The 25,425-nt window shown below is 50.2% G+C and overlaps 1 protein-coding gene across 2 annotated transcripts in view; it reads left to right on the top strand.

Moving 5' to 3' along the window:
• Positions 1–25,425, top strand: part of IGSF9B (immunoglobulin superfamily member 9B) — a 96,049-nt gene that overhangs the window by 28,486 nt on the left and 42,138 nt on the right. For both annotated transcript variants that reach the window (XM_038380656.2, XM_043500969.1), the window contains exons 3-8: positions 1,296–1,442; positions 10,443–10,594; positions 14,010–14,127; positions 18,106–18,247; positions 18,600–18,745; positions 23,866–24,008. In XM_038380656.2, coding sequence (XP_038236584.1) covers positions 1,296–1,442; positions 10,443–10,594; positions 14,010–14,127; positions 18,106–18,247; positions 18,600–18,745; positions 23,866–24,008 — 848 coding nt within the window. The remainder of the gene's footprint in view (positions 1–1,295; positions 1,443–10,442; positions 10,595–14,009; positions 14,128–18,105; positions 18,248–18,599; positions 18,746–23,865; positions 24,009–25,425) is intronic.

Raw genomic sequence — 25,425 nt, 5'->3', positions numbered from 1 at the left:
CTCTGGCCAGGAAGAAAATGATTTGCATGAGTGGCTGGGGTTTTCGTCCTCTCGCTCTGGCCTGCGATTGTGCCCTGGCCTGCCCTATTCCACCTCCCCACCAGCCCTGCGCATCGGCCGCAGGTCGCCCCTGGTTTGCCCTTGGCTCTGCTGCGAGTCACTTTTCAATGTCGGGTCTCCTTGACTCATGCCTCAAGGCTGCCTTGTAGCCATCACCTCGAGGGGAGTTGGCTCTCTGTGCTCTAGCCCGTCCTTGGTCAGCAGGGAGGCAGGTTAGAGCCAGTGGGGCTGGTGGTTTCTGTGGTGGGAGCACTTAAGACTGGAAGCTGGGTTGTGGGGCTCCTCTGGCATGCCGGCTGCCCCACAGCTGCATGGGGTAGCTCTGAGTCACTGCGCACGTGGAACAGACTGACCTAGAGGTGAAGGGTGCCTATCTTGTGGCCTGTCCCCTGGGTGCAGTGATGTGTGCTAGCCCAGAACGGGGTCATGTTGGAGCGTCCTCCTGCAGGAGGGCTGGGCTGCCTTTCAGAGGGAGCAATTCTGTGGCAGCAGTGGCCGGTGAAAGGGCCAGGACGCATCTTGGCTTGAACACGGTGCTGGAGCCAATCTGACATGTGTCTGTGCAGGGCCCCTTTGCTGGCAGCAGAGCGGGTGCTCTTAATCCTGGGCACACTTCCTCATTGCAGCAGGTTGTCTTCCCTTCTGAGACATGAGATGAAGCCCTGTGTCCCAGATGAGCTCCGAATCCATGGGGCCCTGATCTCCTGCTCTCTCATGGTCTGTTGGCCCTACCTGTGTCCCTGTAGCATAGATCTCAGATTTGCAGTGTGCATCGCCCCCCACCTTTTTTAGCATGGGGCTGATTGTCAGCGGGGATATCCTGGCTGACTGGATGGGCAAGCGAGAACTTTCTAAAGCAGCTTCTAATTCTGGAGGCCTCAGTTCTTGGGTGCCCAGCCTGAGACCCCTGGGGGAGGTGAGTGTCCGCAGCTGTCTTTAAAGTCAGCAGCCTTGCGGTGCCGGGAAAATTAGACCTGCGGTGCATTTTATAGTGTTGAGCCCCCAAAAAGAGAGAAATCAGTGGCCCCTTTTGAAAAAGCCCAGCCTCAATGTCCAGTGGCAGAGAGCCAGCCTCGGCTGGGAGCTGGGTGGACTCTCTGCAGCCTCTGTAAGGGCCATTTGAGAGGCTGGGTGTCAAGTGGTGGGTTGAGGGGTGAGGCTGATGCTGCATTGCGGCTTCAGGGCCCCCTTTCCCTGCTGAGAGCAGAGTCCCTCTACCCCTGTGTCTTTTCCAGGCCGTGCCAGCCTTCATGACAAGGCATCCCTGCGCATCGAGCAGATTCGCTCCGAGGACCAGGGCTGGTACGAGTGCAAAGTGCTTATGCTGGATCAGCAGTATGACACCTTTCACAATGGCAGCTGGGTGCACCTCACGGTCAATGGTGAGTAGGAGGTGAGGGGGCTTCCCCTCCGCATGCGTCTCTCTGGGCAAACCTGCTGCTAGCATGTGACTGACCAGAACCCCAAGACACCAAGTCCCAGAGCTCAGCTGCCCTCTTGTCTGGTCTGTGCTGTCCACTAATGAAGCCCTTTCCCTTCTCCCAGGCATCTCCCTTCTCCTTTGTATCTCTGTTGAAACTGCCAGCGAGGGCCTTCCATCATCTCCGGCTTCCCCTGTCCTGTGTTACAGGGAGAGCAGCCATCTGTCAGGAACTGGCCTCAAGGCCCCATCTGCTGCCATTTCTCACACTGTGCTCGCAGCAACCAATGCGGCAGTGCCAGGGATCCGGGGATATCCTAGATGGAGACTTCAGGATGGGGAGAGGAGTAGATGAGAGGGAGGAGGGAAGATGGTGGGAGAGAAGGGATGGAGGAGTAATACCTGGAGGGTCTCTAATCAATCAGTGAAGGGCTTTGAAGCCTCACAGACACCTGTGGAATAGATGAAGGATATAAAATGAAAGAATCCCTATATGCAGCAATGAAATGCAGCCCCGTCTGGAGTGGAACATGGCAGCTGTTTAACAGTAATAATTATACAACTATTTGGGAAGCGAGGTAGTTTTATACCCCCATCAAAACTGCAGTGGGTGTTGGAATAATGGGATGTAATTCCGTTGGGACACAAATGCCAACATCCCTACAGCTCTCCAAATTTAGCAGAGCTCTTTAATGACCACAGCTGGTTAGGACCTAACTTCTACATGGCCAGCAGTGCTGGCATCAATACAAGGGAATAGCCCCTCTTAGAGTCAGCAGTACCACTTCCCATGTGTCCTTCCATGTAGCTATTCCTTGGAGGGCTCCCATCCAAGTTGTGGCCCAGCCCATCTCTGATCAGCTCGATACAGGTTGTTACCAGTCTGTTTTGCTGCCCTTCGTCTAGTTTCTGTTTCAGGGCTGTTCCTCCAGGTTTCCTTCGCAGCACTTTCCAGAGTGTCCCGTGCTCGTTGTGTGATGCCTGTGAATCTCTCTGGGAGGGAGAAGGGCCCAGAGCTTCCCCTCCTTCTCCTCATGAGAGGCGACGCGGAGAGAGATGGACACATAGTACAGTCTATTTATCGTGCTTACCTAGCCCCCACCACTATAGTATCTGAGAACCAGTCTTCAATATCTTCACAACCCCCCAGTGAGGTAAGGGAGCACAATGCTCCCCACTTGACAGTTGGGGAATGGAGGCCCAGAAGACTAAGTGACTTGACCAGGATTACCTAGGATGTCTGGTGCTGCAGAAATTGAACCCAGGCTTGTGCTCTATTCACTGGACCATCTCTCATGGGTCATTGTGAGGTAGATGGCAGGTGAGGTGCGCTGGGACAGAGGTAGGCAGCTTCTCAGACAGCAGCTAGAATAGGGTAAATCTAGGGAAATTTTAGCTGGTCCCCGACGGCTCACTAATCAGCCAAGTCTGGGAATAACCCAGCTGGGGGCAGGTCTAGCCTTTTGGGCAGGACCCAGGATTCCGCATTAGCCTGAGGAATGTGGTTCAGGGCTTACTGTCATTTGGTACCCCTGAAAGATGCAGGGCAGACTAGGATTGCAGGAGGCTCTGTAGGCGTGGGTGGGATGGGAGAGCGGGAATGTATCATATATATGCTCTGTATTAGCAAGAGGAAAACCAATGAAGGTAAGAAACACTGGTACATGGCAGCTCCCCTCTCTTCCTTTGTCACCTTTCTTTATAGCGTTCCCTTGGCTGAAACTGCCTGAAATGTGTCTTGGGTGGGTTTGCTTTGTCCTCACAGAGCAGCTGGGGGACCCATGGGCTGGTCATCTGCGTTCTGCTAGTGAGTTTATTTTTTTGTCACTGCTTTTTAACAAGTTGATTAGATGAGCAGGTGGCAATGTCTCAACGAGACTGAATCCCACCCTGGATTCCTGGCTCCTGACCCTGCAAGCACTCTGCCGGCAGTACTCCTGACGGGTTCTGTGGGAATATTGCTCGTGGAATATTGCAAGATTGAGCCCCAGGAGTCAGTCCAGGGGAAGGAGAGAGGAACTGCCTGCTGGGAGATTGTACTTGGACCTGGCCAACATGCAAGTGGTACCACTTGTATTAAAATCAGTTGAGTTGCACCTGTGCCAACCTGTGTGTGGGTGCACATAAAGCTGTTCACGCTGGTTAATATTGGCGTAGCTTACTTTGATCTGTTGCAGAGAGTTAAGTGTGTCCACGCAGGAGTTGCACCTATGTAACTGAAGTTAACTTAATTGATATTTTTTTGTTTAACTGGACCCATTTTTGTAAAGTTGCTCTGAACCTGACAATGGACTACACTTAAATTTCGAGTTTGAAAAGCTTTCTCTTTGGGGCACGTATGGGTGCTTGGTTTGTTTTGCAGAGAGCAGCACTGGTAGCCTACAAGTTTGAGCGCACGACACGTATTGCATAGGTCCTCCCTTGGGCTTCATGCTTTCAACTGGAATAATAAGCCAACCGTCGAGACTGAGAATCTGATTGAGAAGAGAAGAATTTGATAAGGAATGCGCTTCCATTCATTATTGTATTTAAGGGTGCTTGGGGAAAGAGGTAAAGAGAAGTGGGACGATGGGGGGATTACAGATTTTGATCCTTGTACTTATGCCGGATAGCACTTACTCTGTGAGTAGTCTCATTAGCTTTCACGTTACTTTGGAAGGAGTAAAATTCAGCGTGTCAGAGGATCAGAATCTGGCCCTTTTTTGCCTTGGCTTATGTATTCATTCTTATAGTTCCTATTTAAAGATCTATCTCTTTGTGGTCTCTGAGCTCGTGGGTAATGCTGTGAGCAGGATTTTTGAGAACAAAATGTGCCTCCTGATGATGCAAGTGGAGATGGCTCCACCAGACTGTATTCTAGCCTGATGCACCGGCACAGACTGCTGCTGTGCACCCTTGCGTGTGGATTTCAGGTTGGGTTAAGTAACAAATATAAATGAAACCCATCTCGAGCCGGCAGCTTTTGCCCCAGGCTGCTGCAGGTCGGGTCTAGCAGAGCTGTATGTGGAGGAGCCCCATCCTGGAATAGTGGGGACAGGATCAAGGTATATTCCAAGCCCTGTGTGGGAGGCCTGGGACTAGAATAGCAGGGAATTGTGTGGGTCAGGATTTACAGGTATGAGCCAATCTGGTGATAGGAGAGGGATAATAGCTAGGGATGCTGCCGATCAGGATAGCTGTGTACCAGCAGGTGCAAATGACAAGCTTACGGATCATCTGCCTATTCAGTGACTCTTTTTTTGTCCTTCTGTAGTGCTTCCCATCTGAGAATTGCAAATGCTTTATACATGTTAACTAGTTAAGCTTTGCAACACCTTTGTGAGTTGGCCAGCGGCTGTGTGAGGATTGCTTTTCCTACCTCTGGAGTAGAGCAGGGCAGCTGTTTGAGTGCACAGTGGCACTGTGCAACAATATGAAAGGCAGGAAATAGATGTCTGAGATCAGTTGAAACTGCAGGTTGTCAAGATGCTATTAGCTAGCAAGGGCTTGCGTTAACCCCTCCCCTTACACACAATGTCCCCAAGGATCTGAAAGGGACACATGTAGTGGGGATTTCAGTTTTACATTTCATCTAGAAGCTGGCACTTCCAGCAGCAATGGGTAGGGAAAAAATGCTTGCCTGTGTCTTGCAAAGTTCTTGACTTTGGTTAAAAGTCCCAGGTGCGAACACCTATGGCAAGTGACCTCTTCCCATTCAATATCTGGGTGTGTGCTTCTTCGAATGGGAAGAAATGTGCTCTGTTCCTGCCAAAGGGCCCCTGAGCAAGGCCCAGTGGAACCCTTCTCTTTACTCACTGCGGTTCAGGAAGAATAAATAGCTTCTAGCCGGGGACTGCTGTAGCCAGTGCTTAAGGTGCATTGGCCAAGCTTCATGGAGAAGAGCCCAGGGCTGGAATAGCCTGTCATCGTGTGGTGGTTTTTTTTTTTGTTTTTTTTTGTTTTTTTTTTCCCAATGGAGGTAAACTTTTCTAGACAAAGAATCAAGGGAAGGAGAGCAGATGTATCCAGCGACTTGCTGCAGTGATAAGTGTAGTATAACTTCTCTTTAATTTCACACAACGCACAGTCAGCTTGTGGCACTTGTTGGCAGGGCATATTGCGAAGGGCAAAACTAAGACGGGATTCCAAAAAATTCGTTAAGTTCATGGAGATTAGGTCCATCAATGGCTAATAGCCAAGATGTCAGGGATGCAACTTCATGCCCTGGGTGTCCCTAGCTGCTGCCTGCCAGACGCTGGGAGCGGACGACAGGGAGTGGATCACTCAATGATTGTTGTTTTTGATTCCCTCTGAAGCAACTGGCACTGGCCACTAGGATGCTGGGTGAGCTGGACCATTGGTCTGACCCAGGATGGCCGATCCTGTTTACTTTTTGATGGATGCTGTGCTTCAATTTATGTCTTCATCACTTGAAGGAAAAAAGAGTCCAGACTTATTTTAAGTAAGAACATTACTTAAAAAAGGGACAAACTTGTATTTGTAATTACATGGTTTAATTATGTGGAGCTTTTAAGATAAATTACATTTTGAAATATTCTTGGGAAAATCAATTTTTTTTTGTAAATTGGAAAAATCAAATCTTTCTTTGAAACTCACATTTTCTTTCAAATTACCTTTTTATTAGTGATAAATAACACAGTAACTAGTAATTTGTCATATTAGGATATGTTGTTTTTAGCTTAGAATAAGTAACATTGGGATTGTTTGTTTCTGTCTATGTAAAAGCAGGACATCACGATTTAATGATTAGCGCAAAGGACTGGGAGTCAGGACTGCTGGATTCTGTTCTTGTCTCTGTAACTGACTTGCCCCATAACATTGAGCAAATGACTCAACCTCCCCAGCTGTAAAATGGGGCTAATAATATTTCCTTACCTTCCAAGGCAAGGCTGAATTTCTTGATCGGTTGTAAAGAGCTTTCAGATCTTAGAATGGACAGTTCTGGAGAAAGGCAAAGCAGTAGCTTCAATCAACTAAAAGACGCACAGGAAAGTCAGTGGCCTCTTTAAATAGCTCTTGTCACCCAAGTTAGACATAGGGAGAAGGCATGAGGAGAGTTGTAAGAGGGAGTGCAACTTGCCCTAGTTTGTTAATAAGCCCTTTGCACTTGTATAACACCTTTCATCCAAATGCCTTAAAATAGTTTGCTCAGACAGAGTCAGATTGTGCTCCCAGAGGCACCTATGCAACCCTTTGGACATGAAGTCCATTGGGTTGCATGGGCATAGTGGAGGGTTGCATCTGACTGTAATTAATTAAGCTTCTCAAGATCCCTAGGAAAAAGGCACCATTCTTCTTCCCCTTTTACAGACCAGGAGACTGAGGCAAGGAGAAGTTAAAGTTAGCATTTCCCAACATGGTCTCGGATTTTCTGATGGCTCAAGTTTTGGGTGCACAACTTGAGAAGACTAGGACTTGCACTTGATTTTCAGAGCCAGTGTGAGACCGCCCCAGCTGAAGTCAATGAGAACTGTTGGTGCTCAGGTGTCACCTAAAAATGGAGGCAGCCAAAGTCAGACGTCACTCTTTTGTAAAATTCTGGGCAGTGTGACTTGTCCAGGATCATACAAGTGAGTTAATGGCAGACTCGGGAATAGATCCCTTTGGCCTGGACTCCGTCTGCTGCACCTTAATCACAACATCATTTGTGTCCATTCATTTGAAAGCTAATATTTTTACCTAATTGCCTTTGTTCTCTTCCATTCCGGTGTATTAGAACTTGAGAGTTGCTGGTAGGAAGTGGCAATCTGATTACAGGGATGTTGGCAGCTTTGTGGAGATCCCAGTCTAAAGTTTGTGGGGTTTTTAAATAACAGCACACGTGTTTTCATGCCTTTCAGTGAGAAGAGATTTCAGAGTAGCAGCCGTGTTAGTCTGTATTCGCAAAAAGAAAAGGAGTACTTGTGGCACCTTAGAGACTAACAAATTTATTAGAGCATAAGCTTTCGTGAGCTACAGCTCACTTCATCGGATGCATTTGGTAGCTCCTCTGTTTTTTCCACCAAATGCATCCGATGAAGTGAGCTGTAGCTCGTGAAAGCTTATGCTCTAATAAATTTGTTAGTCTCTAAGGTGCCACAAGTACTCCTTTTCTTAGTGAGAAGAGAATTTGTTTCATTGAACACGCCCCTACATTGTTCACAGCTTAAACGCTGCAGCTTTGTGACTGGTTCACTGCAGCACTGTGGCCAGAGAACCAGGAAGTGAAACCAATCAGTCTAGTTTAATTGGCTGAATTTAAGGAAATGCAAAAAGTAAACTAACTTGTGGGCTGGCTCACTCGCCCCAGGGGGTTGGGATTCAGCCTTGTCATATTCAAGAACTAATGAAATAAGGCATTAGCTTGGCTGAGTGCAGATCCAAGAGCATGGATGTAAGGTCCTTTTGCTCAACTCAGGATGTTCGGACTATGGCTGGAGTTTTCCTATTTCCCTTACGCCCCCAGTCTAATTTGCCTGTACCTTGGCAAAGAGTAATGCCTCCCCCCACATCAGGGTTATATGCCCTGTGTGTGTGTGTGTAAGTGCCCCCGACTGAGCATCGAGAACGGTTTCCCCCCCTTTCGTCAGGAGGGCTGGGAGGTCCCTTTGGATCTCGGCTAGTCACTGGCACACTGTGTAGACGAGATTATCCTGTCCTGGGCTGATGCAGGATCGCTCCCTCCAATCCATTCTCTAGTGCTTTGTCCAATCTGCTTCCCTTCAGGAGTCTGATCCACAGCCTGATCGATCAGGAAGATCCAATGATACTTAAGCTTACATTTTCCTTTGAGTTATTCCTCCCTTCCCACCCCTGTGTCTTGTGGAGCAGCTCTCCTCCCTCTGCACATCTGTAGGTCGACTGCTTGGGTCGGGTCAGGACACGGGGCGAGTTTTGGAGATAGGCAGGGATGTGTGCCGGGCCTAATTAGGGAGCAACCCAGGCTCCTAGCGGGTTTGAGATTGACTCTGTTATTAATTCAAACAAGTCAGAGTGAGTCACCGGGAAGCAGATGATCCAAACAGGATGGATTTTTAATTAAAACAGTTTCCTCCCTCCCCTGCCCGCAATACTTAATAATCAGGAGAGTCTTTGGACGGGCCCATGAGGAGCGGAAGTTGAAAAGTGTATGTGTCAATGGTAGGGGAGTGGAGCAGAGCCTGGTGCTCTTTCCCCTGTGTGTAGGAGGCCCTGCAGTGGTTGTGGCTGTAGCCTTTGGGGAGGGAAGGGGGTTTACTTTCTGCACCCTCCCTGTTTTAGAGACTCTTCCTCTCCCTGCCCCCCATGCCCTACTGGAGGGCTAGGTGGGGGAGTGGAACACAGGTGGTGTGTGTATTGGGGCGGGAGTATGTCTTTGGATGCTGCTGTACCTGTGTGGGACAGGGCAGGTGGTATGTGCCTCCCTGAAGGCTTTTGTGTGTACCCATATGTGCTGGGACAGGTGGAGGATGCACCTGAGTGGGGCCCATACTTTGCCTCGGCTGCGAATAGCTCTTGGAAGCTGCATAGACGGGAGAAGGTGCTGCGGTACCTTCTCACAGCACCTGCCCCAGGGCCAGCGCAGCAGCTGCTTCCTCTTCCTTGTGACAGGTGCTGATGGTGGCCTGGCATGGAGTGGAGGCTGGTTGCCAGGAATACCTGCCCCTTTCTCATGGCACGGGCTAATTCTTTCTTTCCCCTGGTATGGCTAGTTCCCACGGTACCCTCTCCCTCCCCATTCAGGGGTGAAGTGTGGTGAGCCCTGGAAGGCGACCCATTCCTCTCCCTTGCTGTCTGTTTGTTTCCAAGAGATCCTTTGGCCATTATTCCCACAGGCTTTCCTCAAAGATAGCCTGTCCGAGTGCCCCATACCCTTGTGTTGGCTGCATGCGCCCTGTCCCACGGAACGTGTGTTGCTCTGTATTTTATACAATGCTGAGCACGCAGGGTTTAATAACAGAAATAATCATCTTAATCCTCTAGGCCAAGCCATACAGTATAAGCAGAATTGCTTTTAGAGGGAGGGCTTTAGCGCTTCTGGAGCGCATTAGCTCACTTAGTTTTCTTAGGAAAAAATAATCATTTGGGGGGAAACCACATATACTTCTTTTCAGCATAGATTAAATTGCCAACATGTCTCCCTAGAAAGTGGGATTTAACTGTGCTTGATAATTAGGGGTGTGCTGTAATTCTGCCAGCCTCTTGAATCGGAAGGAGACTCTTTCTCTGCAGTGCAGTGTTTTCACGTGTTGTGACAATAACAAGTTAATGCATAATTGGGGGGAAAGGAACTTGGAACTGTAAATGGGGAAGCGGCTGGAATGGGAGGAGGGAGCTGGGGCTCTGGCAATAGCCACGACTGTGGGACCTGGAGCCGTTCGCGTTACCTCGCTGTGCCTCAGTTGTCTACTTCACAGGAGGGGTTGTGAGGCTTAATCGATTAGGCCAGCGCTTTCAAGAGTGGCCTCAGTTTCTGGGTGTTCAGTGTCCAGTGTCTGGGTGATGCCCAGAAGGTTGTTCTCTTCCCCCCCCCCCCCCCCATCCATCCAGCAGGAGGGAGCTGCAGGTCCTCAGCACCTTTGAACACCAGCCCTAACTAAAAACAGAGGCCCCTGAAATCGGTGGCCATTTTTAAAATTTAAGCGTTGGCCTTGCTGTTTGCGATTTGTGCTGATCACCTCTGAGGAGGGACCTGCAAAGGGTGGCTCTTGTTTAATGAGGTCAGGCGACTCACGGTTGGCTTTTGGCTTTTATTCTGAATTTACTTCAGCTGGGGTAAATGACTAAAGACAGCTCATGCAACTGTATTGCTTACTGCTCTCTTCCGCTTCAGTCAAATGACTTGTTCCAAGTGTTCGGTAGGTACATGGCTGTTGGTCACTGCAGGAAGGGTGCATGCAGGTAGAACGTCCCCTGCGGCCCTGCGTGTAGCATGCAGCCAGGATGGATTGATGGTGTGTTTTTCTGCTGAATGCAGCATTGACTCTCCGTGTCTCCCCTGCAGCTCCCCCCACCTTCACGGAAACGCCCCCCCAGTACGTAGAAGCGAAGGAGGGCAGCAGTATCACCCTGACCTGCATGGCTTTCGGGAACCCCAAACCTATTGTCACCTGGCTGAGAGAAGGGGACCACTTAGGTGCCAGTGGGAAATACCAGGTAAGTGCTTAGCCTGGTCAGCTGCTGTAAATGCTTAACCCTGACCCCTCTGGTGGGCAAGCCTGGTGTGTCACCACTGTAGTGAGTTGCAGGGTCTCAGCCTTGATGCAGAGGATGCTCCTTCATTTATATCAGATTACTGGCTAGTATCAAACAATAGCCCCTGGGGCTGAGGGAGCAGCTGCCCCTGCTCTCAAGAGAGGTGCTCTCAAGTTTGGATTGGGCTCCAGGTGTACAGAAGACCACAGGAGGTGGCATAATCTAGGTTTCTTAAGGAGGGGTATGGATGTTGCTGAAGCAGCTGGTCTCTTAGGAGTTATTCCTGCTGCCTCAGCACTCCCCCTCCCTCCTCAGTCTGTTTCCTGGCTGCCTTTAGAGATTCAGTTTCTCCTGTTTCTGAACTGCAGGGAGCATCAACAAGCAAGAGTTTCCCCCTTGCTGTGACCTTCCTCCCTCCGGCCTGCCACGGCCATGAAGGTCGGGGAGCAGCAGTTGTGCCCGGAGCCTGCTAGGCCTGGTTGCCATACTGGCAACTGCTTTTCTGGTCTCGTTTTCCTACCCCCCTGCCTCATCCCCATTCTATTCCAGCTTCCTTCTGGCTGCACTTGACCCATGCGAAGGGGCCAGGCCCCCAGAGAGCTTCCCTGTGCCTCTCTGAGAAGAAGGTTTTCTCTGCTGATGAGGTGCCTTCCTGCATGCAGCCTGTGGGAGCTGCTTGGGTTTCCTTCCCCCAGGGTGGGATCACAGGAGGTTCTGAGAAGCGGCTTTGGAAGCCCTCAGTCGCTAGAGACTCCTCATTCTTCACTTGCTTTCCTCTGATGTGAATCAGGAGTAACTCCCTGGAATTGCAGTCTGGTAGGGGAGGGAGGTGGGCCAAGCCCTTTGCCCTTACTTTACCTGGAATGGAGGAGCTGGCTGGGACCAGGCAAATGCTTGATCCAGCCATCTATTTGTGCATCTCCACATATCCATCTGTTCAGTTTCCTCAGTCTCCTCCCCGCCCCTTTTTGTCTTCCAGTAGTCTATAAAATGTGGGTTTGAAATCCAGAGTGTTTGGAAATGTAGAGTAACAGTCAATGAGTCCTCAGCTCGCCTCCCCCTGCTCATCCGCCCCATGCTGGGGGCACTATTCCTGCCCCGCAGTCTTGACTATGTTGCTTCATCTTGTCCCCTCTCTGTACCCATTGGTGCTGCTTGGTGACTTTTCCTTCCTGGGCTTGGATTGTCCCTACCTACTTGTAGGGATGCAAGGGCCTTGCTGGCAGGAGCTGCAGGTCCCAACCGAACCTGCCCCGAGGGAAGGGACGGGCCGTCCTGAACTGCAGCTGTGGACACCACAGCTCCTATCTGAAACCCAGGCTGTGAGGCGCTGCTAGGCCTTTCCCAGCCCTGGACACTGTTGCTGTCTTATGATCATGGAGAGAGGCATGGTCCAAGCCCATTGGGTTCAGAGGGAGCAGATCTGGCTCATATAGTCTGTGGATTCTGCATGAGATTTCTTACTCTCATTGCCAGTGCTGGAAATGGTTCCATTAGGGAAGGGTGTGTGTGTGTGGGGGGGGGGTGTTGTGGGGAGGGGAGTGCCGGTGGGTGCATTCAATTGAGGATTGCTGCACTGGGGTTCCCTTGACTGAACAGGGTCAACTAGGAAAATGTTTCCTCCTGTGTCAGTCCCAGCCCCTAAGAGATCCTCCGGGCGTCCTTGGACGCCTCTGATCCTCAGCTCAGCCAGGGATTCCATACAGCTGTAATTGGCAAATCAAGCATTGGAATCAGTGCAGGCACTAATGAGTCATTAGGAATAATTGGTTACTAATTGAAATAGAAGGATGAGGCAGAGTGAGTGTTGGGGATGGGGGGCAGATGGCAGTGGGGTGAGGCTCTTGCTGTGGGGCGGGGGGGGGTGCATTACCTCTGGGTTGCTTCCCTCCCATCCTTCTGCATAGCAGAAGCTATATCCTTCCTCGGCTGCTTGCCCAGTACCTGGAGTGAGGAGCTGTGCCCTTCCTCCATCTCTCCAGCCCTTGCTGCCATCAGAGGCAAGAGCCCAGCCATGCTAAGCAGATGATGGGGAAATTGAGCAGGTTTGATAATGGCTCTGTACAACACTGTCAATTGCACCACAGCCCCTGTGGGACAGGTTTCTGCTAATGTGCCTGCCTAGAGGAAGAAGGGAGGGGGGAAGCTGAAATGGGGATGGTAGGGGATGACCATTACACATCTGCTCCCCTGCTGAGTGCAGGCAGATCCTCGCTAGGCAATCTCTCACCTGCCAGTGGTAATGGACGTGAATCGCTGCAGGGATTGAGCAGTCCCCACTGCCGACATGGAGGTGAGGAGGAGGGAGGGAAGCTGCTGCACAAACCGGGGAGAATAGAGTTGTTGGTGGTGAGCGCCAAGCAGCAGCCGCAGACGACGATGTCTCGGTCTCGTGTCTCAGCCCTGCCAGGGAAGGAGTCTGTGACTTTTACACAGGGACTCAAGTTGCTGTAAGTCAAAGGCGTGGACTTGTTGGGTCAGATTCTCTGCAGTGGAGTCAGTGGAGTTACACCTGCGGAGAACTTGGACCCTTAAGGACTAGTGAAAAGTACCACGTTGATGGCCCTGGAGACAGATGTCCTGTTAATCCTTGGGGGCAGGACTAGGCAGGCTTTTCCTCAGTACCGCCCTGCCAATTCACCCAAGCCTTGCCTTAAGGAGATCACTTCTGGGAATGAGTGAGAGGCCACCCTTCCTGGGAGACAGTATGGCCCCCTGGTTGGGGAAGGGGGCTGGGAGTCAGGCCATGTTCCCAGTTCAGTCTGCATCACTGTGTGACCTTGAGCAAGTCACTGGGCCTCAGTTTGCCTAGCAGTGCCACGGGGGTAATGAGTAGCCCCCTTTGTGAAGTGCTTTCTGGGTATCTGGATGGGAAGGCCAACGGAAGCGTTCTAGCTGACTAAGTCCCTTAGCCAGGGGCACCACTGCAGCGGCAGGCCTCTAACTCGTCACTGCAACAGCATGATGTTGGCTTGGCAGAGGGGAAGGACTCAGTGCCCTGGGGTCAGAAAACCTGCTCTGAACATGTGCAAGGCAATGGTGAGATCAGCTCTTCTAATGGCCAAGGGAGAGGGGAGCCTGCCATGCAGATACCTTTGGTCCCTCCATAATGATCTATCAATGGACCTTAGCCCAGAACTTACTCAGTCCTGGCCTCCCGCAACCTCTCCTCACCTGTGCATTGCTGAAGGCAGGGAAATTCAAGAGAGAGAAAATTCTGAACAGATAACAGTGAGTGTATGCAGGGGCGTGGGTGACCATGTAGATTAGTGTACCGTTATGAGGCTCTAGGATGGGGGTGTGAGGTGGATGCTGTGAGTGGGCATTAGCATGAGTGCTCATGTGGGCTGACGTGTCTCCCTTGTTCTTGGTCCAGGTGAGCGATGGGAGTCTGACTGTTGTGTCTGTCAGTCGGGAAGACAGAGGCGCGTACACCTGCCGGGCTTACAGCATCCAAGGGGAGGCTGTGCATACCACTCGCCTGCTCGTACAAGGTAATCCCTCTCATGGGAAGCTCCTTGTGGGATTCCTAGCACTGAGCTACAACCACACTTAGCTTTGCAATGAGGGCATCTCTGGGCAGAGAATGGAGAGCCCTTAGAATTGGCACTGGAGAGCCTTGTCAGTTATTGACTGGCTCCAGGAATGATGGGAGTTTAAACCAACCAGTCATACGCTGCCAGGAAAAGCCCATCCATCAGCATGCTCGTATATGCTGTGGGGGAAATGATTGCGTTCAGCTGCCTGTTGCTGATACAGAGAGATTCTGGTGTCAGCACATGACTTTTTTTTTTTTCCCCTCGATCCTGAAGAGAAATATAGCACCCAGTAGGAAAGCAGAGTTTTGTTCTTGGCTTTGCATCAGTTTTTTAGGAGTATTCCATGTGATCCAATGTACAGCAGCATAAGCTAGTGGTTAGAGCAGGGGATTGGGAGTCAGGATTTCTGGGTTTTATTCCAGGTTCTGTTGCTGACTCACTAACAAGTGCGAGTCGTGCTCTCTCTCAGCTTTGCTATCTATGAAACGTGGGGTTTTTCCCTCTCACTGGGGTTGTGAAGCTTAATGTTTGTAAAGCGCTTAGCGATCCTAAGCTTAAAACTCCATGGAAATGCCAAATGTTTTGAGCTCTATTGGGGAAAAGTGCTATATAAGAGCTTAGGTATTATAATTAATCATCATCATCATCCTGTGCAGTCCACTATATTATTAAGCACTTGTATTCCTCAGACAGCTTGGGCCTCATTGGGCTAGGTGCGGTACATACACGTGATAAATGATAGCCCCTTCTCTGCTGTCTAGGCCTGTGTAAAATAAGGCATGTGTCATACAGCCTGGTATACTCGGGGAGTAGCGTATGCAGTATCTTCTGCTCAAGGGCTGTGAGGGGAGTATGCAGCTCTGGTGTAGGGACTGACTTGGCCCGTTGTCCAGCCCGTGCAGCCTCTTGCAAGAGAGAAGTGGCCTCCTCCCAACCGTCCATTAAAAATGCCATCAATAAATAAACAAGGAAATTAAGCCCAAACCCCAGATGTTTAAATAACATTACAGGCTGCCAGTTCTACTGACCAAAGCAAGGAATGCGACGTGAGGGCTGACGCACCATCCTACAATATACGCAGGAGTCTAGTGGCAGCAGGACTGTCCTGGGCCTCGAGGGACATATCTCATGCTGATTGTCTGAGGTTGCATATACCCATGTCTTCCCTCTCTTTGCTCAGCAGACGTCCTCTGAACTATACTGTGCTTAGAGAGGGCGGTTTCGTGGCAGAGCGTGATATTGCATCTGCCCCAAACCCTTTTGGGAGGTGGTGTGTTGAAGTGCATAAGATGTCAGGCTGAGCACCAGGAGACTGTGGTTCTGGTTCTTTTACTGACACCCTGTGTGATCTTGGGAAAGTCACAGCCCCTCCCTGTGCCTCAGTTTCCCTGCTTAGAAAATGGGGATAACGATACTTGCCTGCTTTTCTAAACTGCTTTCAGGCCTATGGCTGAGAAATGCAATGTGGTGGAGGAGGAGATGATGATAGAAATGTCCTAAGAATCGTAGTCAGCATGATCCAAAACTGACTCTACCAGGTTTGATGGTGTCCAAGTCAGGACTCTCCCACAAACATTCGTTTGGTTGGCAACCTGTCCAGAGATTGCATGACACACCTGCGGCTCTTCATCTGTCATTTGGCTTTATTTAAAGGGGGGAGTTGTTTTTTTTGATGGGGAATGTGAAATAGCTCTAATTGTACCATAAAGCATCTAAAACCCCATCATTTAGGGGGGAGCAAGCAGTGCCCCCCACTTTCCCTTTAAACCTTTGTGTAACATGCAGAGCCTTGTTATGTTAGGTCAGTTAGGCTTCCAAATGTGACAGTGGATTCATGCTGCTGTCTGGATTAGCTCTCTGATAGTTTGGTCTATGGAACACTTGCTGGGGCTTTGTGATGTGCCATGTGACCAGCTGGCTCTGGCTTCTCATTCGCAGCTGTTAAAATTGCATTAGAAGAAGCTAAAGATACATAAATACTTGGTTTCCAGAAGCAATTGCCACAGGGATCTCACGTGATCACCAGGGAGCGAGATGAGCCACTCCCACGTAGAGTCACGGCTCAGACATCCACTAGACAATCTCCCTTAAGATGTGATCCACAGGATGAAAATGTTTGCAAGCCCCCCCCCTTCCCCGTTTCAGTCTGCAAATCCCTGGTCTGTGGGGGATGTGGCATTGTGGGACTCCATAGTAATTACTTCTCTGATGGGTCCACACCCCTTTTTATTAATAAACAGGGTCAGGCTGTTACCTCAGGGGAGCCCAGAGTCCCTTTCAGACTGTGTGTGTGTGTGTGTGTGTGTGTGTGAGAGAGAGAGAGAGAGAGAGAGAGAGAGAGAGAGAGAGAATGAATAAATATGCAGGGCATACATCTGCTGTGTTAGCACCTAATGGTTCTGCATCCCATGTATACTACAGCAAAATCCACTTAATTGGGGCACCCCAGTGAATGGCCTGTCTCTTGGATTAAGCAGCTGTCCCGATTTAACAGAGAGGCTCTGATTTTTTTAAGAAGTGTGGGAAGACTTGCAAAACACCAGAAAATGCTGTACAGAATAAAGATGACACCTGCTGGGTCTCGTCCTCCTTGCAGCCCTGCTTCCTCTCCCCGTATAAATGTTTTATTTGGTCAATTTCTGCCGCAAGATAAGGGAGCTTAGCATTTCACACCTATTGAAGCACTTAATAATGCTCTGCACTTGTACGCTCTTTCCCATCTTCAAAGCACTTTGCAGACATTAACTAACTAATCCACATAGCGTTCCTGGCAGGTTGCTCCTGCCCTGCTGTTTGTTTTTTTTTTTTAACCCATGGGCCATGTCTACGCTGGGCAAATGCCTCCTGTTAGGAAATGTTAGCTGCCATAGACAGGGACAAGTTTGTGTATCTGTTTTGTTTCCTTCCAGCATAGACAGGGGTGGAGGAAGGAATCTGAGATCAAGTGACTTGCCCAAGGTCAACTAGGAAGCAAGTGGCAAAGCTGGAAATGAACCTAGGAAACTTGACTCCCAGTCTTCCTTGCTTTACCCTCTAGATAGCACATGCTACCATAGCTGCGAATAAAACCCAGGAGCCCCGATTCCTGGACCTCACTACTGAGTAACAGTCTCTCACCACAGATGGTGTTAAACCACTGTGCTGATTCTTGGAAAGAGGGTGAAGGAGAGGAGATGGCTCCGGGGTGAGCTCAGTGACTGGAGAGGTTAACGGAGGGTGCCGTGTGTGTTGTGTTAGTGTGGTTGGCCTGGCGACAGCAGCAGGATGGGTGCCAGCCTGGATGACATTGGCAGAGGGTGCTTTGTTAAGCTGTCTGTATTCCCTGCTGCCCCCCCATCCCCTCTCCTTTCTTCCGTTCCTTCCCCTCTCCCCTGCCAAGGGGGATCTCGGAGACTGAATATTGAGCATCTGTTGCATGCGCTGAGCTCTCCCTGCGGGACTGATTAAAACTGCTCTGGGGGGGGGAAGGGGGAGGAGGAGTTTGCGGGGAGGACACCGGAGACTAGCTAGCTGGAAGCTCTGTCTTCCCATCTAGACCAAGGTCGGAGCTTATGCTGCTCTGGAGTCTAACCCTGTTCTGGTCCCCACTACCCCCCTTTTTGCTGCGCCTGCATGATCCTCTTACAGCACTCCCTGCGTGCCTTAAAGGGACAGAGCCCTCTCCTAGGGCAGTGCTGGGCACCCATTAATCCCTCTCTCCCAGAGGGTCTTATCAGAATTGCCCCAGTGTGAAGAGCTAGTTGTGTTTTGGCAGAGGCTCTGGGTTGAAGGCCAGTCTTGTGGGAGCCAGGCCAGTTGAATGCATAGAGATGCTTGCAGGTGTCTGTACCTTGTGTGCTAGGGGGAAGAGATACTCCCTCTTTCCTGAGAGGCTGTTCATGGCCGGAGCTTTTCGGTGGCTGAGGTAACTGGTTTTCTCGTGCTCTCCTTCAGGACCTCCCTTCATCGTTTCCCCTCCAGAGAACATCACCGTCAACATCTCCCAGGATGCCCTGTTCACCTGCCAGGCCGAGGCATATCCAGGGAACATGACCTACACCTGGTACTGGGAGGAGGAGAACGTCTACTTCAAGAAGTAAGCTTGGCTCTCGGGCCCCCTGGTCCATGCTGGGAGGAGTGCCTCTCGTCGCAGAGCCGTTCTCTCTGTCTCTCAGTAAAGGAAGAGTTCTGCTGTTCCAGAGATCCCCTCAGTCCCACAGGGAATCGGGATACTCTCCCAGCATTGCGCCTCTGGCCCCCACCCTGGGTCAGTGCACCCATCCAGGCATTGCTCTGCTGCCCTTGGGGTTGCCCTGACAGCTCCCTGTGGCCAGCTCCGAGAGCCGCTCCCTTCCCTGGAAGAGGGGAACTCTGTGCTAACTCCTCATTCCAGTTCTCTCCCCGCCCTTTTACCCATCTTTTCCCTTCTGTTCTCTCTCCCCCTGCAGTGACCTGAAACTGAGGGTCCGCATCCTGATTGACGGGACGCTGATCATCTTCCGTGTCAAACCAGACGATGCTGGGAAATACACTTGCATTCCTAGCAACAGCCTTGGCCGCTCACCATCGGCCTCCGCCTACCTGACGGTGCAGTGTGAGTGGAGATGGTGGGGCAGGGAGGCCTGCAGGATCTAAGGACCATACCTGCCAAGGGAAGAAGATGGCTTAGATAATGTTATGGTCCCAATCGTTCCTAAAGGCCCAGTGTAACCTTTAGGGTTACTGTGACATGACAGCAACATATGGAGTGAGGTGTAGGGGAATAAAATCTCACTAGATGTTTGGGTCTGATGAGACTAGGTTGGCTGGCGTAGTGTGTGGGTTCATTACTTTGTTTAATGCAACGGTAACCTGGCATTTGCCATAATGAATAAGACAGCTGATGCATCAAATACAGTATGTTGTCAGTAGCCGATATTTCAGAGGAAGATGAATACCCTGCTCCCAGCTAACAGCTTGATGCCATGCAGGGTGGGTAGGACTCTTTCCTTGCCTAGGTGCCCATTGCCTGTTGGCATCCACAATGTGTAAGAAGTTTTCCAAACACCCTGTCCCGGCCTGCCCTGAAGCATAACATTTGACCCATCTTTATTCCAGAGTTTTCGCACCCTAACCAAAGGCAAGGAAATGCTAGCATACGCTCACATACAAAATACCCCAAACCTTCCATGCAGGGTCCTCGGACCCTGATTCACCACAGCCCTGCCTCTTGTCCCGGCACTTACCGCACTGCAAAGTGCGGGTAAAATAGTACTAGATCAGGAAGTTAGAGATTGCACCCACTCTGTGCTGGCATAAATGATTGCACCTTGTGCAGTCTAGCTGTGATCTGTGATGTTGCTATCTGTGGATGGGGGGATGGAGAAAGGGAGAGTGTGTGTGGAACCACTGCGAATGTCTGTCCTGGGCAATGCTGTGTAGATCTAACTTACTGGGGTCAGATATGATGGTGATGGGCCTTACTGAAATGCCTAAGACTGATGGATGGGATTGTGCTCCTTTTTAATGTGTCTAGGTGCAAAGATTACTATTGGTCCCAAACTCTCCAGCCTTTCAAATGCAAGCCAGAGTATCGGACTAGACTGCTGATGGCTGTGAACGCTAATAATAGTGTGTCTTGATTATCAGTTGTATTCCATCTTGTTCTGTGTGGGAAGTAGGGCCGTGCCACTGTGCGTGCGTGCGTGCTTATATTTGTATGCATAATTGTAAAAACCTGGTAATGCTGCCTGGTCTTCCGGCTGTGTTGGCATCCTGAAAACATTTAAATACAAAGCAGTAACTGATCTAAATAAATCGGAGAGACGGACTCTGAAAGGAATGTTGTTCCCAGTGTCTTCACATTTAGCATGCCTCCCCTCCTACAGCTTTCTGTGGTAAGGGCCCAAATGACTGTTGCTTACAAAAGTGATGTTGGAGGCAGTGCGGTCTAGTGGATGGAGCACTGGCCTGGCACTCAGGAGACCTGCGTGCTATTCCCAGTTTGGCCCTGGGAGGCTCGGTGATCTTGAGCAAGTCAGTTCACTGCTCTGTGCCTCGGTTTCCCCATTAGTAAAATGGGGCTAGTGATACTGACCTCTTGTGTGAACTGTTTTTTCAGATGCACTGATGAAAAGCGCTATAGAAGAACTAGGTTCTGTTGTGTTGATTTGGCCTGTTTCTATAGAAGACTATAGCATTTGATTTTATAAGGGGAGGCAAAAGTCTGAACAAACCAATGGGCCTTAGGCTTTCTCTTGAAGACCAGTAGACTCAGGCTATGGATAGATCATTAAGGAGCTGGGAGACCTAAGAAGCCAGTTCCTTCTCTTTTATGAAATCACAGAGAAGCAAAGTCCAGAGCCAGGGAACTGTCCCCAGGAAGTATCCTGTTCAAAAGGATGCAAGTTTAGGGACTGCTTACAGAGACATCTGGGTGGACCTCAGCTTTTGGGAGGGTATATTGCTTCACACCATCAAATCTGTCCTGCCACTGATCCTCACTGCAAGGCTCCTAACCATCAGAAACCTCCCTGGAGAGCAGGCATACGAAGATGGGGTTTGCACTACCATTTTCTTTCACCTGGGTCCTGGAGATGCGGAGAGGGCGTCTTATACTTTGTCATTTAAAGCTACAAGGCGTGCTTAGTGTCCCTTGGCAATAATCCAGTTCCTTGTTTTGAATAAACACCTCTGCTTTTATCCTTGTTCTGGTATCTTTGCTAATGCTCTGTGAGCTAGAATGCCTCATTTTCACACGGGTTAACTTTCTTCCATTAAAAGAGAACTATTTTTTTTAAAGTAAATTTAGCACTGGTGAAAGGTGCAAGGTTGGTGGCCTTGGAGAATGCAGTCTTTTCTCCCTCCTTACCTAGCAGTTCTGGGGCAGTGTCAGCACAAACTTCCCATATGCTGTTCAGTCAGGGAGCTTCATTTCTCATCTGGAAGGATCAACTTTAAGATTGGCGGGGAGAGTAGGTGGGGAATTGGATCTCCAGGGCCCATTAAGTCCTTAGCCTCCCTGCTAAGATTCCTCAACAAGAGGCGTGGGTGGGCAATTATCGTGGTGGTCACTTCTCTGTTAGATTCTGGACTGAAACCACCAACTTGTTTCACGCAAGCCACCATTGCAGCGGTTTGATGGGAACAGCTTTTGGTTGTTACTGAACCAGGCTGGATTTCAGCCAGTGACCTAGAAGTGAAAGGCTCTGTAGGCCATTACTGATCCCCTGGAGCTGTCCAGTCTTGTTGATTACATTTCCTAAGACATGTTGTTAAACTAGGTGGGGATAAAGCAAGTTGCATACGATAAACTACTTTCTAATCTGGGTTACAATGCTGCTACCACAGTCACGTGACCTTGGTAACTCCTAGCTGGATATTAGCAGTTTGGAGGGAGTGATTGGGTTTAAAAATGTCAGACAGTGAGCCTGTGGGGAAAAAACACCTTCAGCAGCCCCATATTCCCCTGCTTCACATATGTGCACCTGCAAATATCAATACCGAATGGCTCCAGGACACAGCCAAAAAGCAATAATGTAAGATTCTTATATGGATTTTAATAATTCACTTTCCAGCCTTTAATATCTCCGCAGTTATCTTGTTTTTGTTTTTCCCCTCTGGCCGGCCGTCAAATCTGGAGATGGGGAAGGAAGGAAACTAACAAACCCTGCCCCAAAACCCAACTAGCAAGGATTAATTCTTTCCCATTGACTTGTTCCCATCAGTCTTAGAATGAAGCTTTCCTGCCTTCCCCTGGTCCCTGACAATGGCAGGGTCGTCCCCTGCTTTGTGCTTGTCTTGGGAAATTACTGACACCTTCTAAGACTTTTTTCCTCTCTGTGTAATGTTTGGGGGGTGGGGGAGGAACTGGAAATTAAGCAGGTGATTGGGTTGCTAGACCAGCAAAAGGAGAAGGGGGGGAGAAACTATATTCCCTCTTTTTGTATGCAGATACTGTGGGTGGGAGTTGTATATAGCTAAGTAGCACAAATACATTTGTAAGTCTCTGAGGTTCCACAAGTACTCCTTTTCTTTTTTGCGAATACAGACTAACACGGCTGCTACTCTGAAACCTGGGGATTGTAATTTGACATTGGGAAACCGTGTTTGTGCCCTTCGCTATATCACCTTTTCAAGTGGAATGCCTTTTCCTTCCAGTGCTTTCAGTTTAGGAGCTCTCCCATCTCGCCCCTCTTTTTACCCCCTCAAATAGGGGCCTCCTGGCTATTGCCCTTTTTTTCTCTTCCTTCCCCAGTAGTTCACAGCAACGGGCTCTTTACTCTCTCTTTCAACCCTTGTGTATTTTCTTCACGAGCTATTTCCAAGTTGCATGGGTTTTGTGGATCTGTGGAATGAAAGGTGTAAATTTCTTCAGTATTGTGGGCAGAAACAGGGGTTTGACAACCTGTGGCTCCCAACTTGCCTCACCACATCTTTAAAATATTGGAGTCACTAGCTAGCCATTGGCTTTGAATTAATAGTTGCTGTGATTTGACACGCTGAAGCAAAACAGGACATAACCCATAACCTTTGCTTTGTGGTGTTGCCTTTGCATGCCACCTCTAGCTGGATTCCCATGCTGCTACTACGCTCTGTGTGTGTTTACCTCCCTGTGTTCTCCGGGGAGTACCCTTGATGCTAGGGCTTGCTCCGCTTCCTCTATCCAACAGTGTACTGAGTTGCAGAGCCTGAGGGGTTGAGGTTGAGTGAGAGGGAGTGTTGTAATGGTGCCGTGATTATGTAATTATGTTGCATGTGTATTTTTTCTTTTAACGATAATTGTACATGGGCCTGCAGCTTAGGGTAGGGAGGTTGAAGTGAAATGCTTTGAGTAGGTAAAGCTCGATAGAAATTCTAAATATTTTTAATGGATTCGGAGAGGATAATGGGACTATAAGGATAATGGTCTTCCACGGCCAGGGAGTAATGAATGCTGCAGAGTTAGCATTTAGGCTTGGAACTAGTTATAACAAAGACGTTGACCCTTCCAAACCAAGGTACAGTGATGAGCATATAGTGGGGTGCCCAAAATTATTGATCCTCTGAGCCCCATATGACAGTCTTCAAAAGTTCAAGAACCGGGGTGTGCCTGCTGGGGCTTGGGGTTTCAACCCTGTGGGAGGTGCGCCCTGTGGGGTTGAAGCCCCGAGACCACCTTCTCTGCTGGGCAGAAGCCAGAGATGATGTGTGGTGGAAGGAAGGAATGCCACTCCAGATTTTTGCTGTGGTTTGCTGGCCCTGCTTGGTTACATGGTACCGCTGGGTCCCTTCCCTGCATGTCAGCTGCTGGGAGCTGCGGCCATGGGGAGAAGCAGTGGTCAACAGCTGGGAGCTTCAGGGAGAGCTGCTGCGTTAGTTGCTCCGTCTCCCTGCAGAGCTAAAGCAGCAACCCCTCCGAGCTGTTTGCTGCTGCCTCTCCATGGGGAGCGAACACCTGGGAGCTGCAAGGAGGGGCCGCATGACTCAAGCCATTGGGGTGGGCCAAACCTTTAAATTGTGCGCCCCACCCCCAGCAGGCACTAGTCCTCTCTGGCAGAAGCCCTTAGGCCCACCACCCTGTTGCAGGGCAGAAGCCCTGTGGTCATTCCCACCCCCCAGTCTGGTAGGCAGAGAATGGGGGGCTCTGTGAGCTTCACTTGAACTGTAAAAGAGCTGCATGCAGCTCTTGAGCAGTGGTTAGGTGGGAAAAGAAGGGTAAGATTATTCAAAATAACTTCCTACTCCTCCACCCAGATCCTGCCCGTGTGGTGAACATGCCACCCATCCTGTATGTTCCCATTGGGATACATGGCTACATCCGCTGTCCGGTGGAGGCGGAACCGCCGGTCACCTTCGTCAAGTGGAACAAAGACGGACGCCCCCTGCGAGTCGAAAAGGTAGAGTTGCACCTGGGCAAAGACAAACAGGGCTATTTTGGAAAGAGAAATGGGGGACGCATCAAGTGGTGACACCATAGGGCTCTACGGGGAAGGGTCCGGAGGCATGCGGCCGTTGGTCTGGAGTCAATGGGGCAGGCAGGCATGTCACTGGGAGCTGTGCGGGAAGGTTCCGCCATCATAGTAGGGGAGATAAGTCCCCAGTTCGGTCTCTGCTCACCAACTTGACTAGTCTGCTTGAGGACAGGCAAAATTATAAGTCTGTCAGTCCACGAGATGCTCCCTCTGCTGCTGCCAGCCTCCCCTTGTACCCTTCGCTACCCCCGCGGCTCACACATACATGGGATCAGCCATTCTCTCTCCTTTCCCTTCCTCCTCCTCCCCCAAGCTGCTGCCACGGTTGCCTCTGCTGTGCTGTAGGGGCAGGAGACCAGAGACTGCTTCTTCCACCTGCCTCTGCAGGGGGCTTTGAAGGCTGCCCGTGGCTGCACCAAGCAACCCCTCTCAGCAGCGTGTTCCCCATGCTGAGAGAGCACAGGAAGGAGGAAAGCACCAGGGGAACTAGAGAGGGCTGAGGGGGACACAACCTGGGCTGGCCTTCAACCTTGTTCCCTTTCTCCAACCTGTGTGCGGTGGTTGGTTGGCAGACAGGGAGCTGGTCAGGCCAGGGTAACCACAGGGACCCAGTGGGAGAGGTGGTGGCAGCTGGTTCAGAGTGGGCCAGTCAGGTGGGGGTGTTGTTGGGATCAGGGGCCAAGGTGTCAAAAGCATGTGGTAGTGGAGGAGCTGCCTGTTTCCTTGCCCCAGGTGGCCTGAGATAAGGACAGTCATACACACGTTCTTAGAGTACGACTGTGTTGCCAAAAAAAAAACAACCCAAAACCAAAACCCATGGCAGCGAGTCTTGGGGTCTAGGTCAACTGGCTTAGGTTTGCGGGGCTCGTGCTATGGAGCTAAAAATAGCAGCGTTGACATTTTTCCTTGGCCTGCAGCTCGGGCTCTGTAACGTGTGGAGGCGGGTGGGGTCTTGGAGCCAGAGTTCCCGCCTGAGCGGGAGCATCTACACTGCTATCTTTAGCCCTGTAGGTGAGCCTAACTCATTTAACCCAGGCTCTGGGATTTGCTGCCCTTGCAGGTATTTTTTTGCAGTGTAGAGATACCCTTTGTGAGTCCTTAACAACATTATGGATTCCTGTGGTGGAAAACTTTCTGTTGAGTTGGAAATGCCCAGATTGCCTATTCCCCTTGTTTGTGGCTATTTTAAACATCAAGTTGGGTATGAAGGGCTCAATCCAGAAAAGCTCTTAAGCACCTGCTTCACTGAGCTGCTCATGGGGCTTAAAGGTAAGCAGGTGCTCAAGTGCTTTGCTGGATTGTGGCCACAGTGCTCAGCACCTTTCAGGATTGAGCCCTGAGC

The sequence above is a fragment of the Dermochelys coriacea genome, chromosome 22, assembly GCF_009764565.3.
Source record: "Dermochelys coriacea isolate rDerCor1 chromosome 22, rDerCor1.pri.v4, whole genome shotgun sequence".
In the NCBI taxonomy this organism is placed as follows: Eukaryota; Metazoa; Chordata; order Testudines; family Dermochelyidae; genus Dermochelys; species Dermochelys coriacea.
Note: the sequence above shows the minus strand (reverse complement) of the source record. Positions and strands in the feature narration are given on the sequence as shown.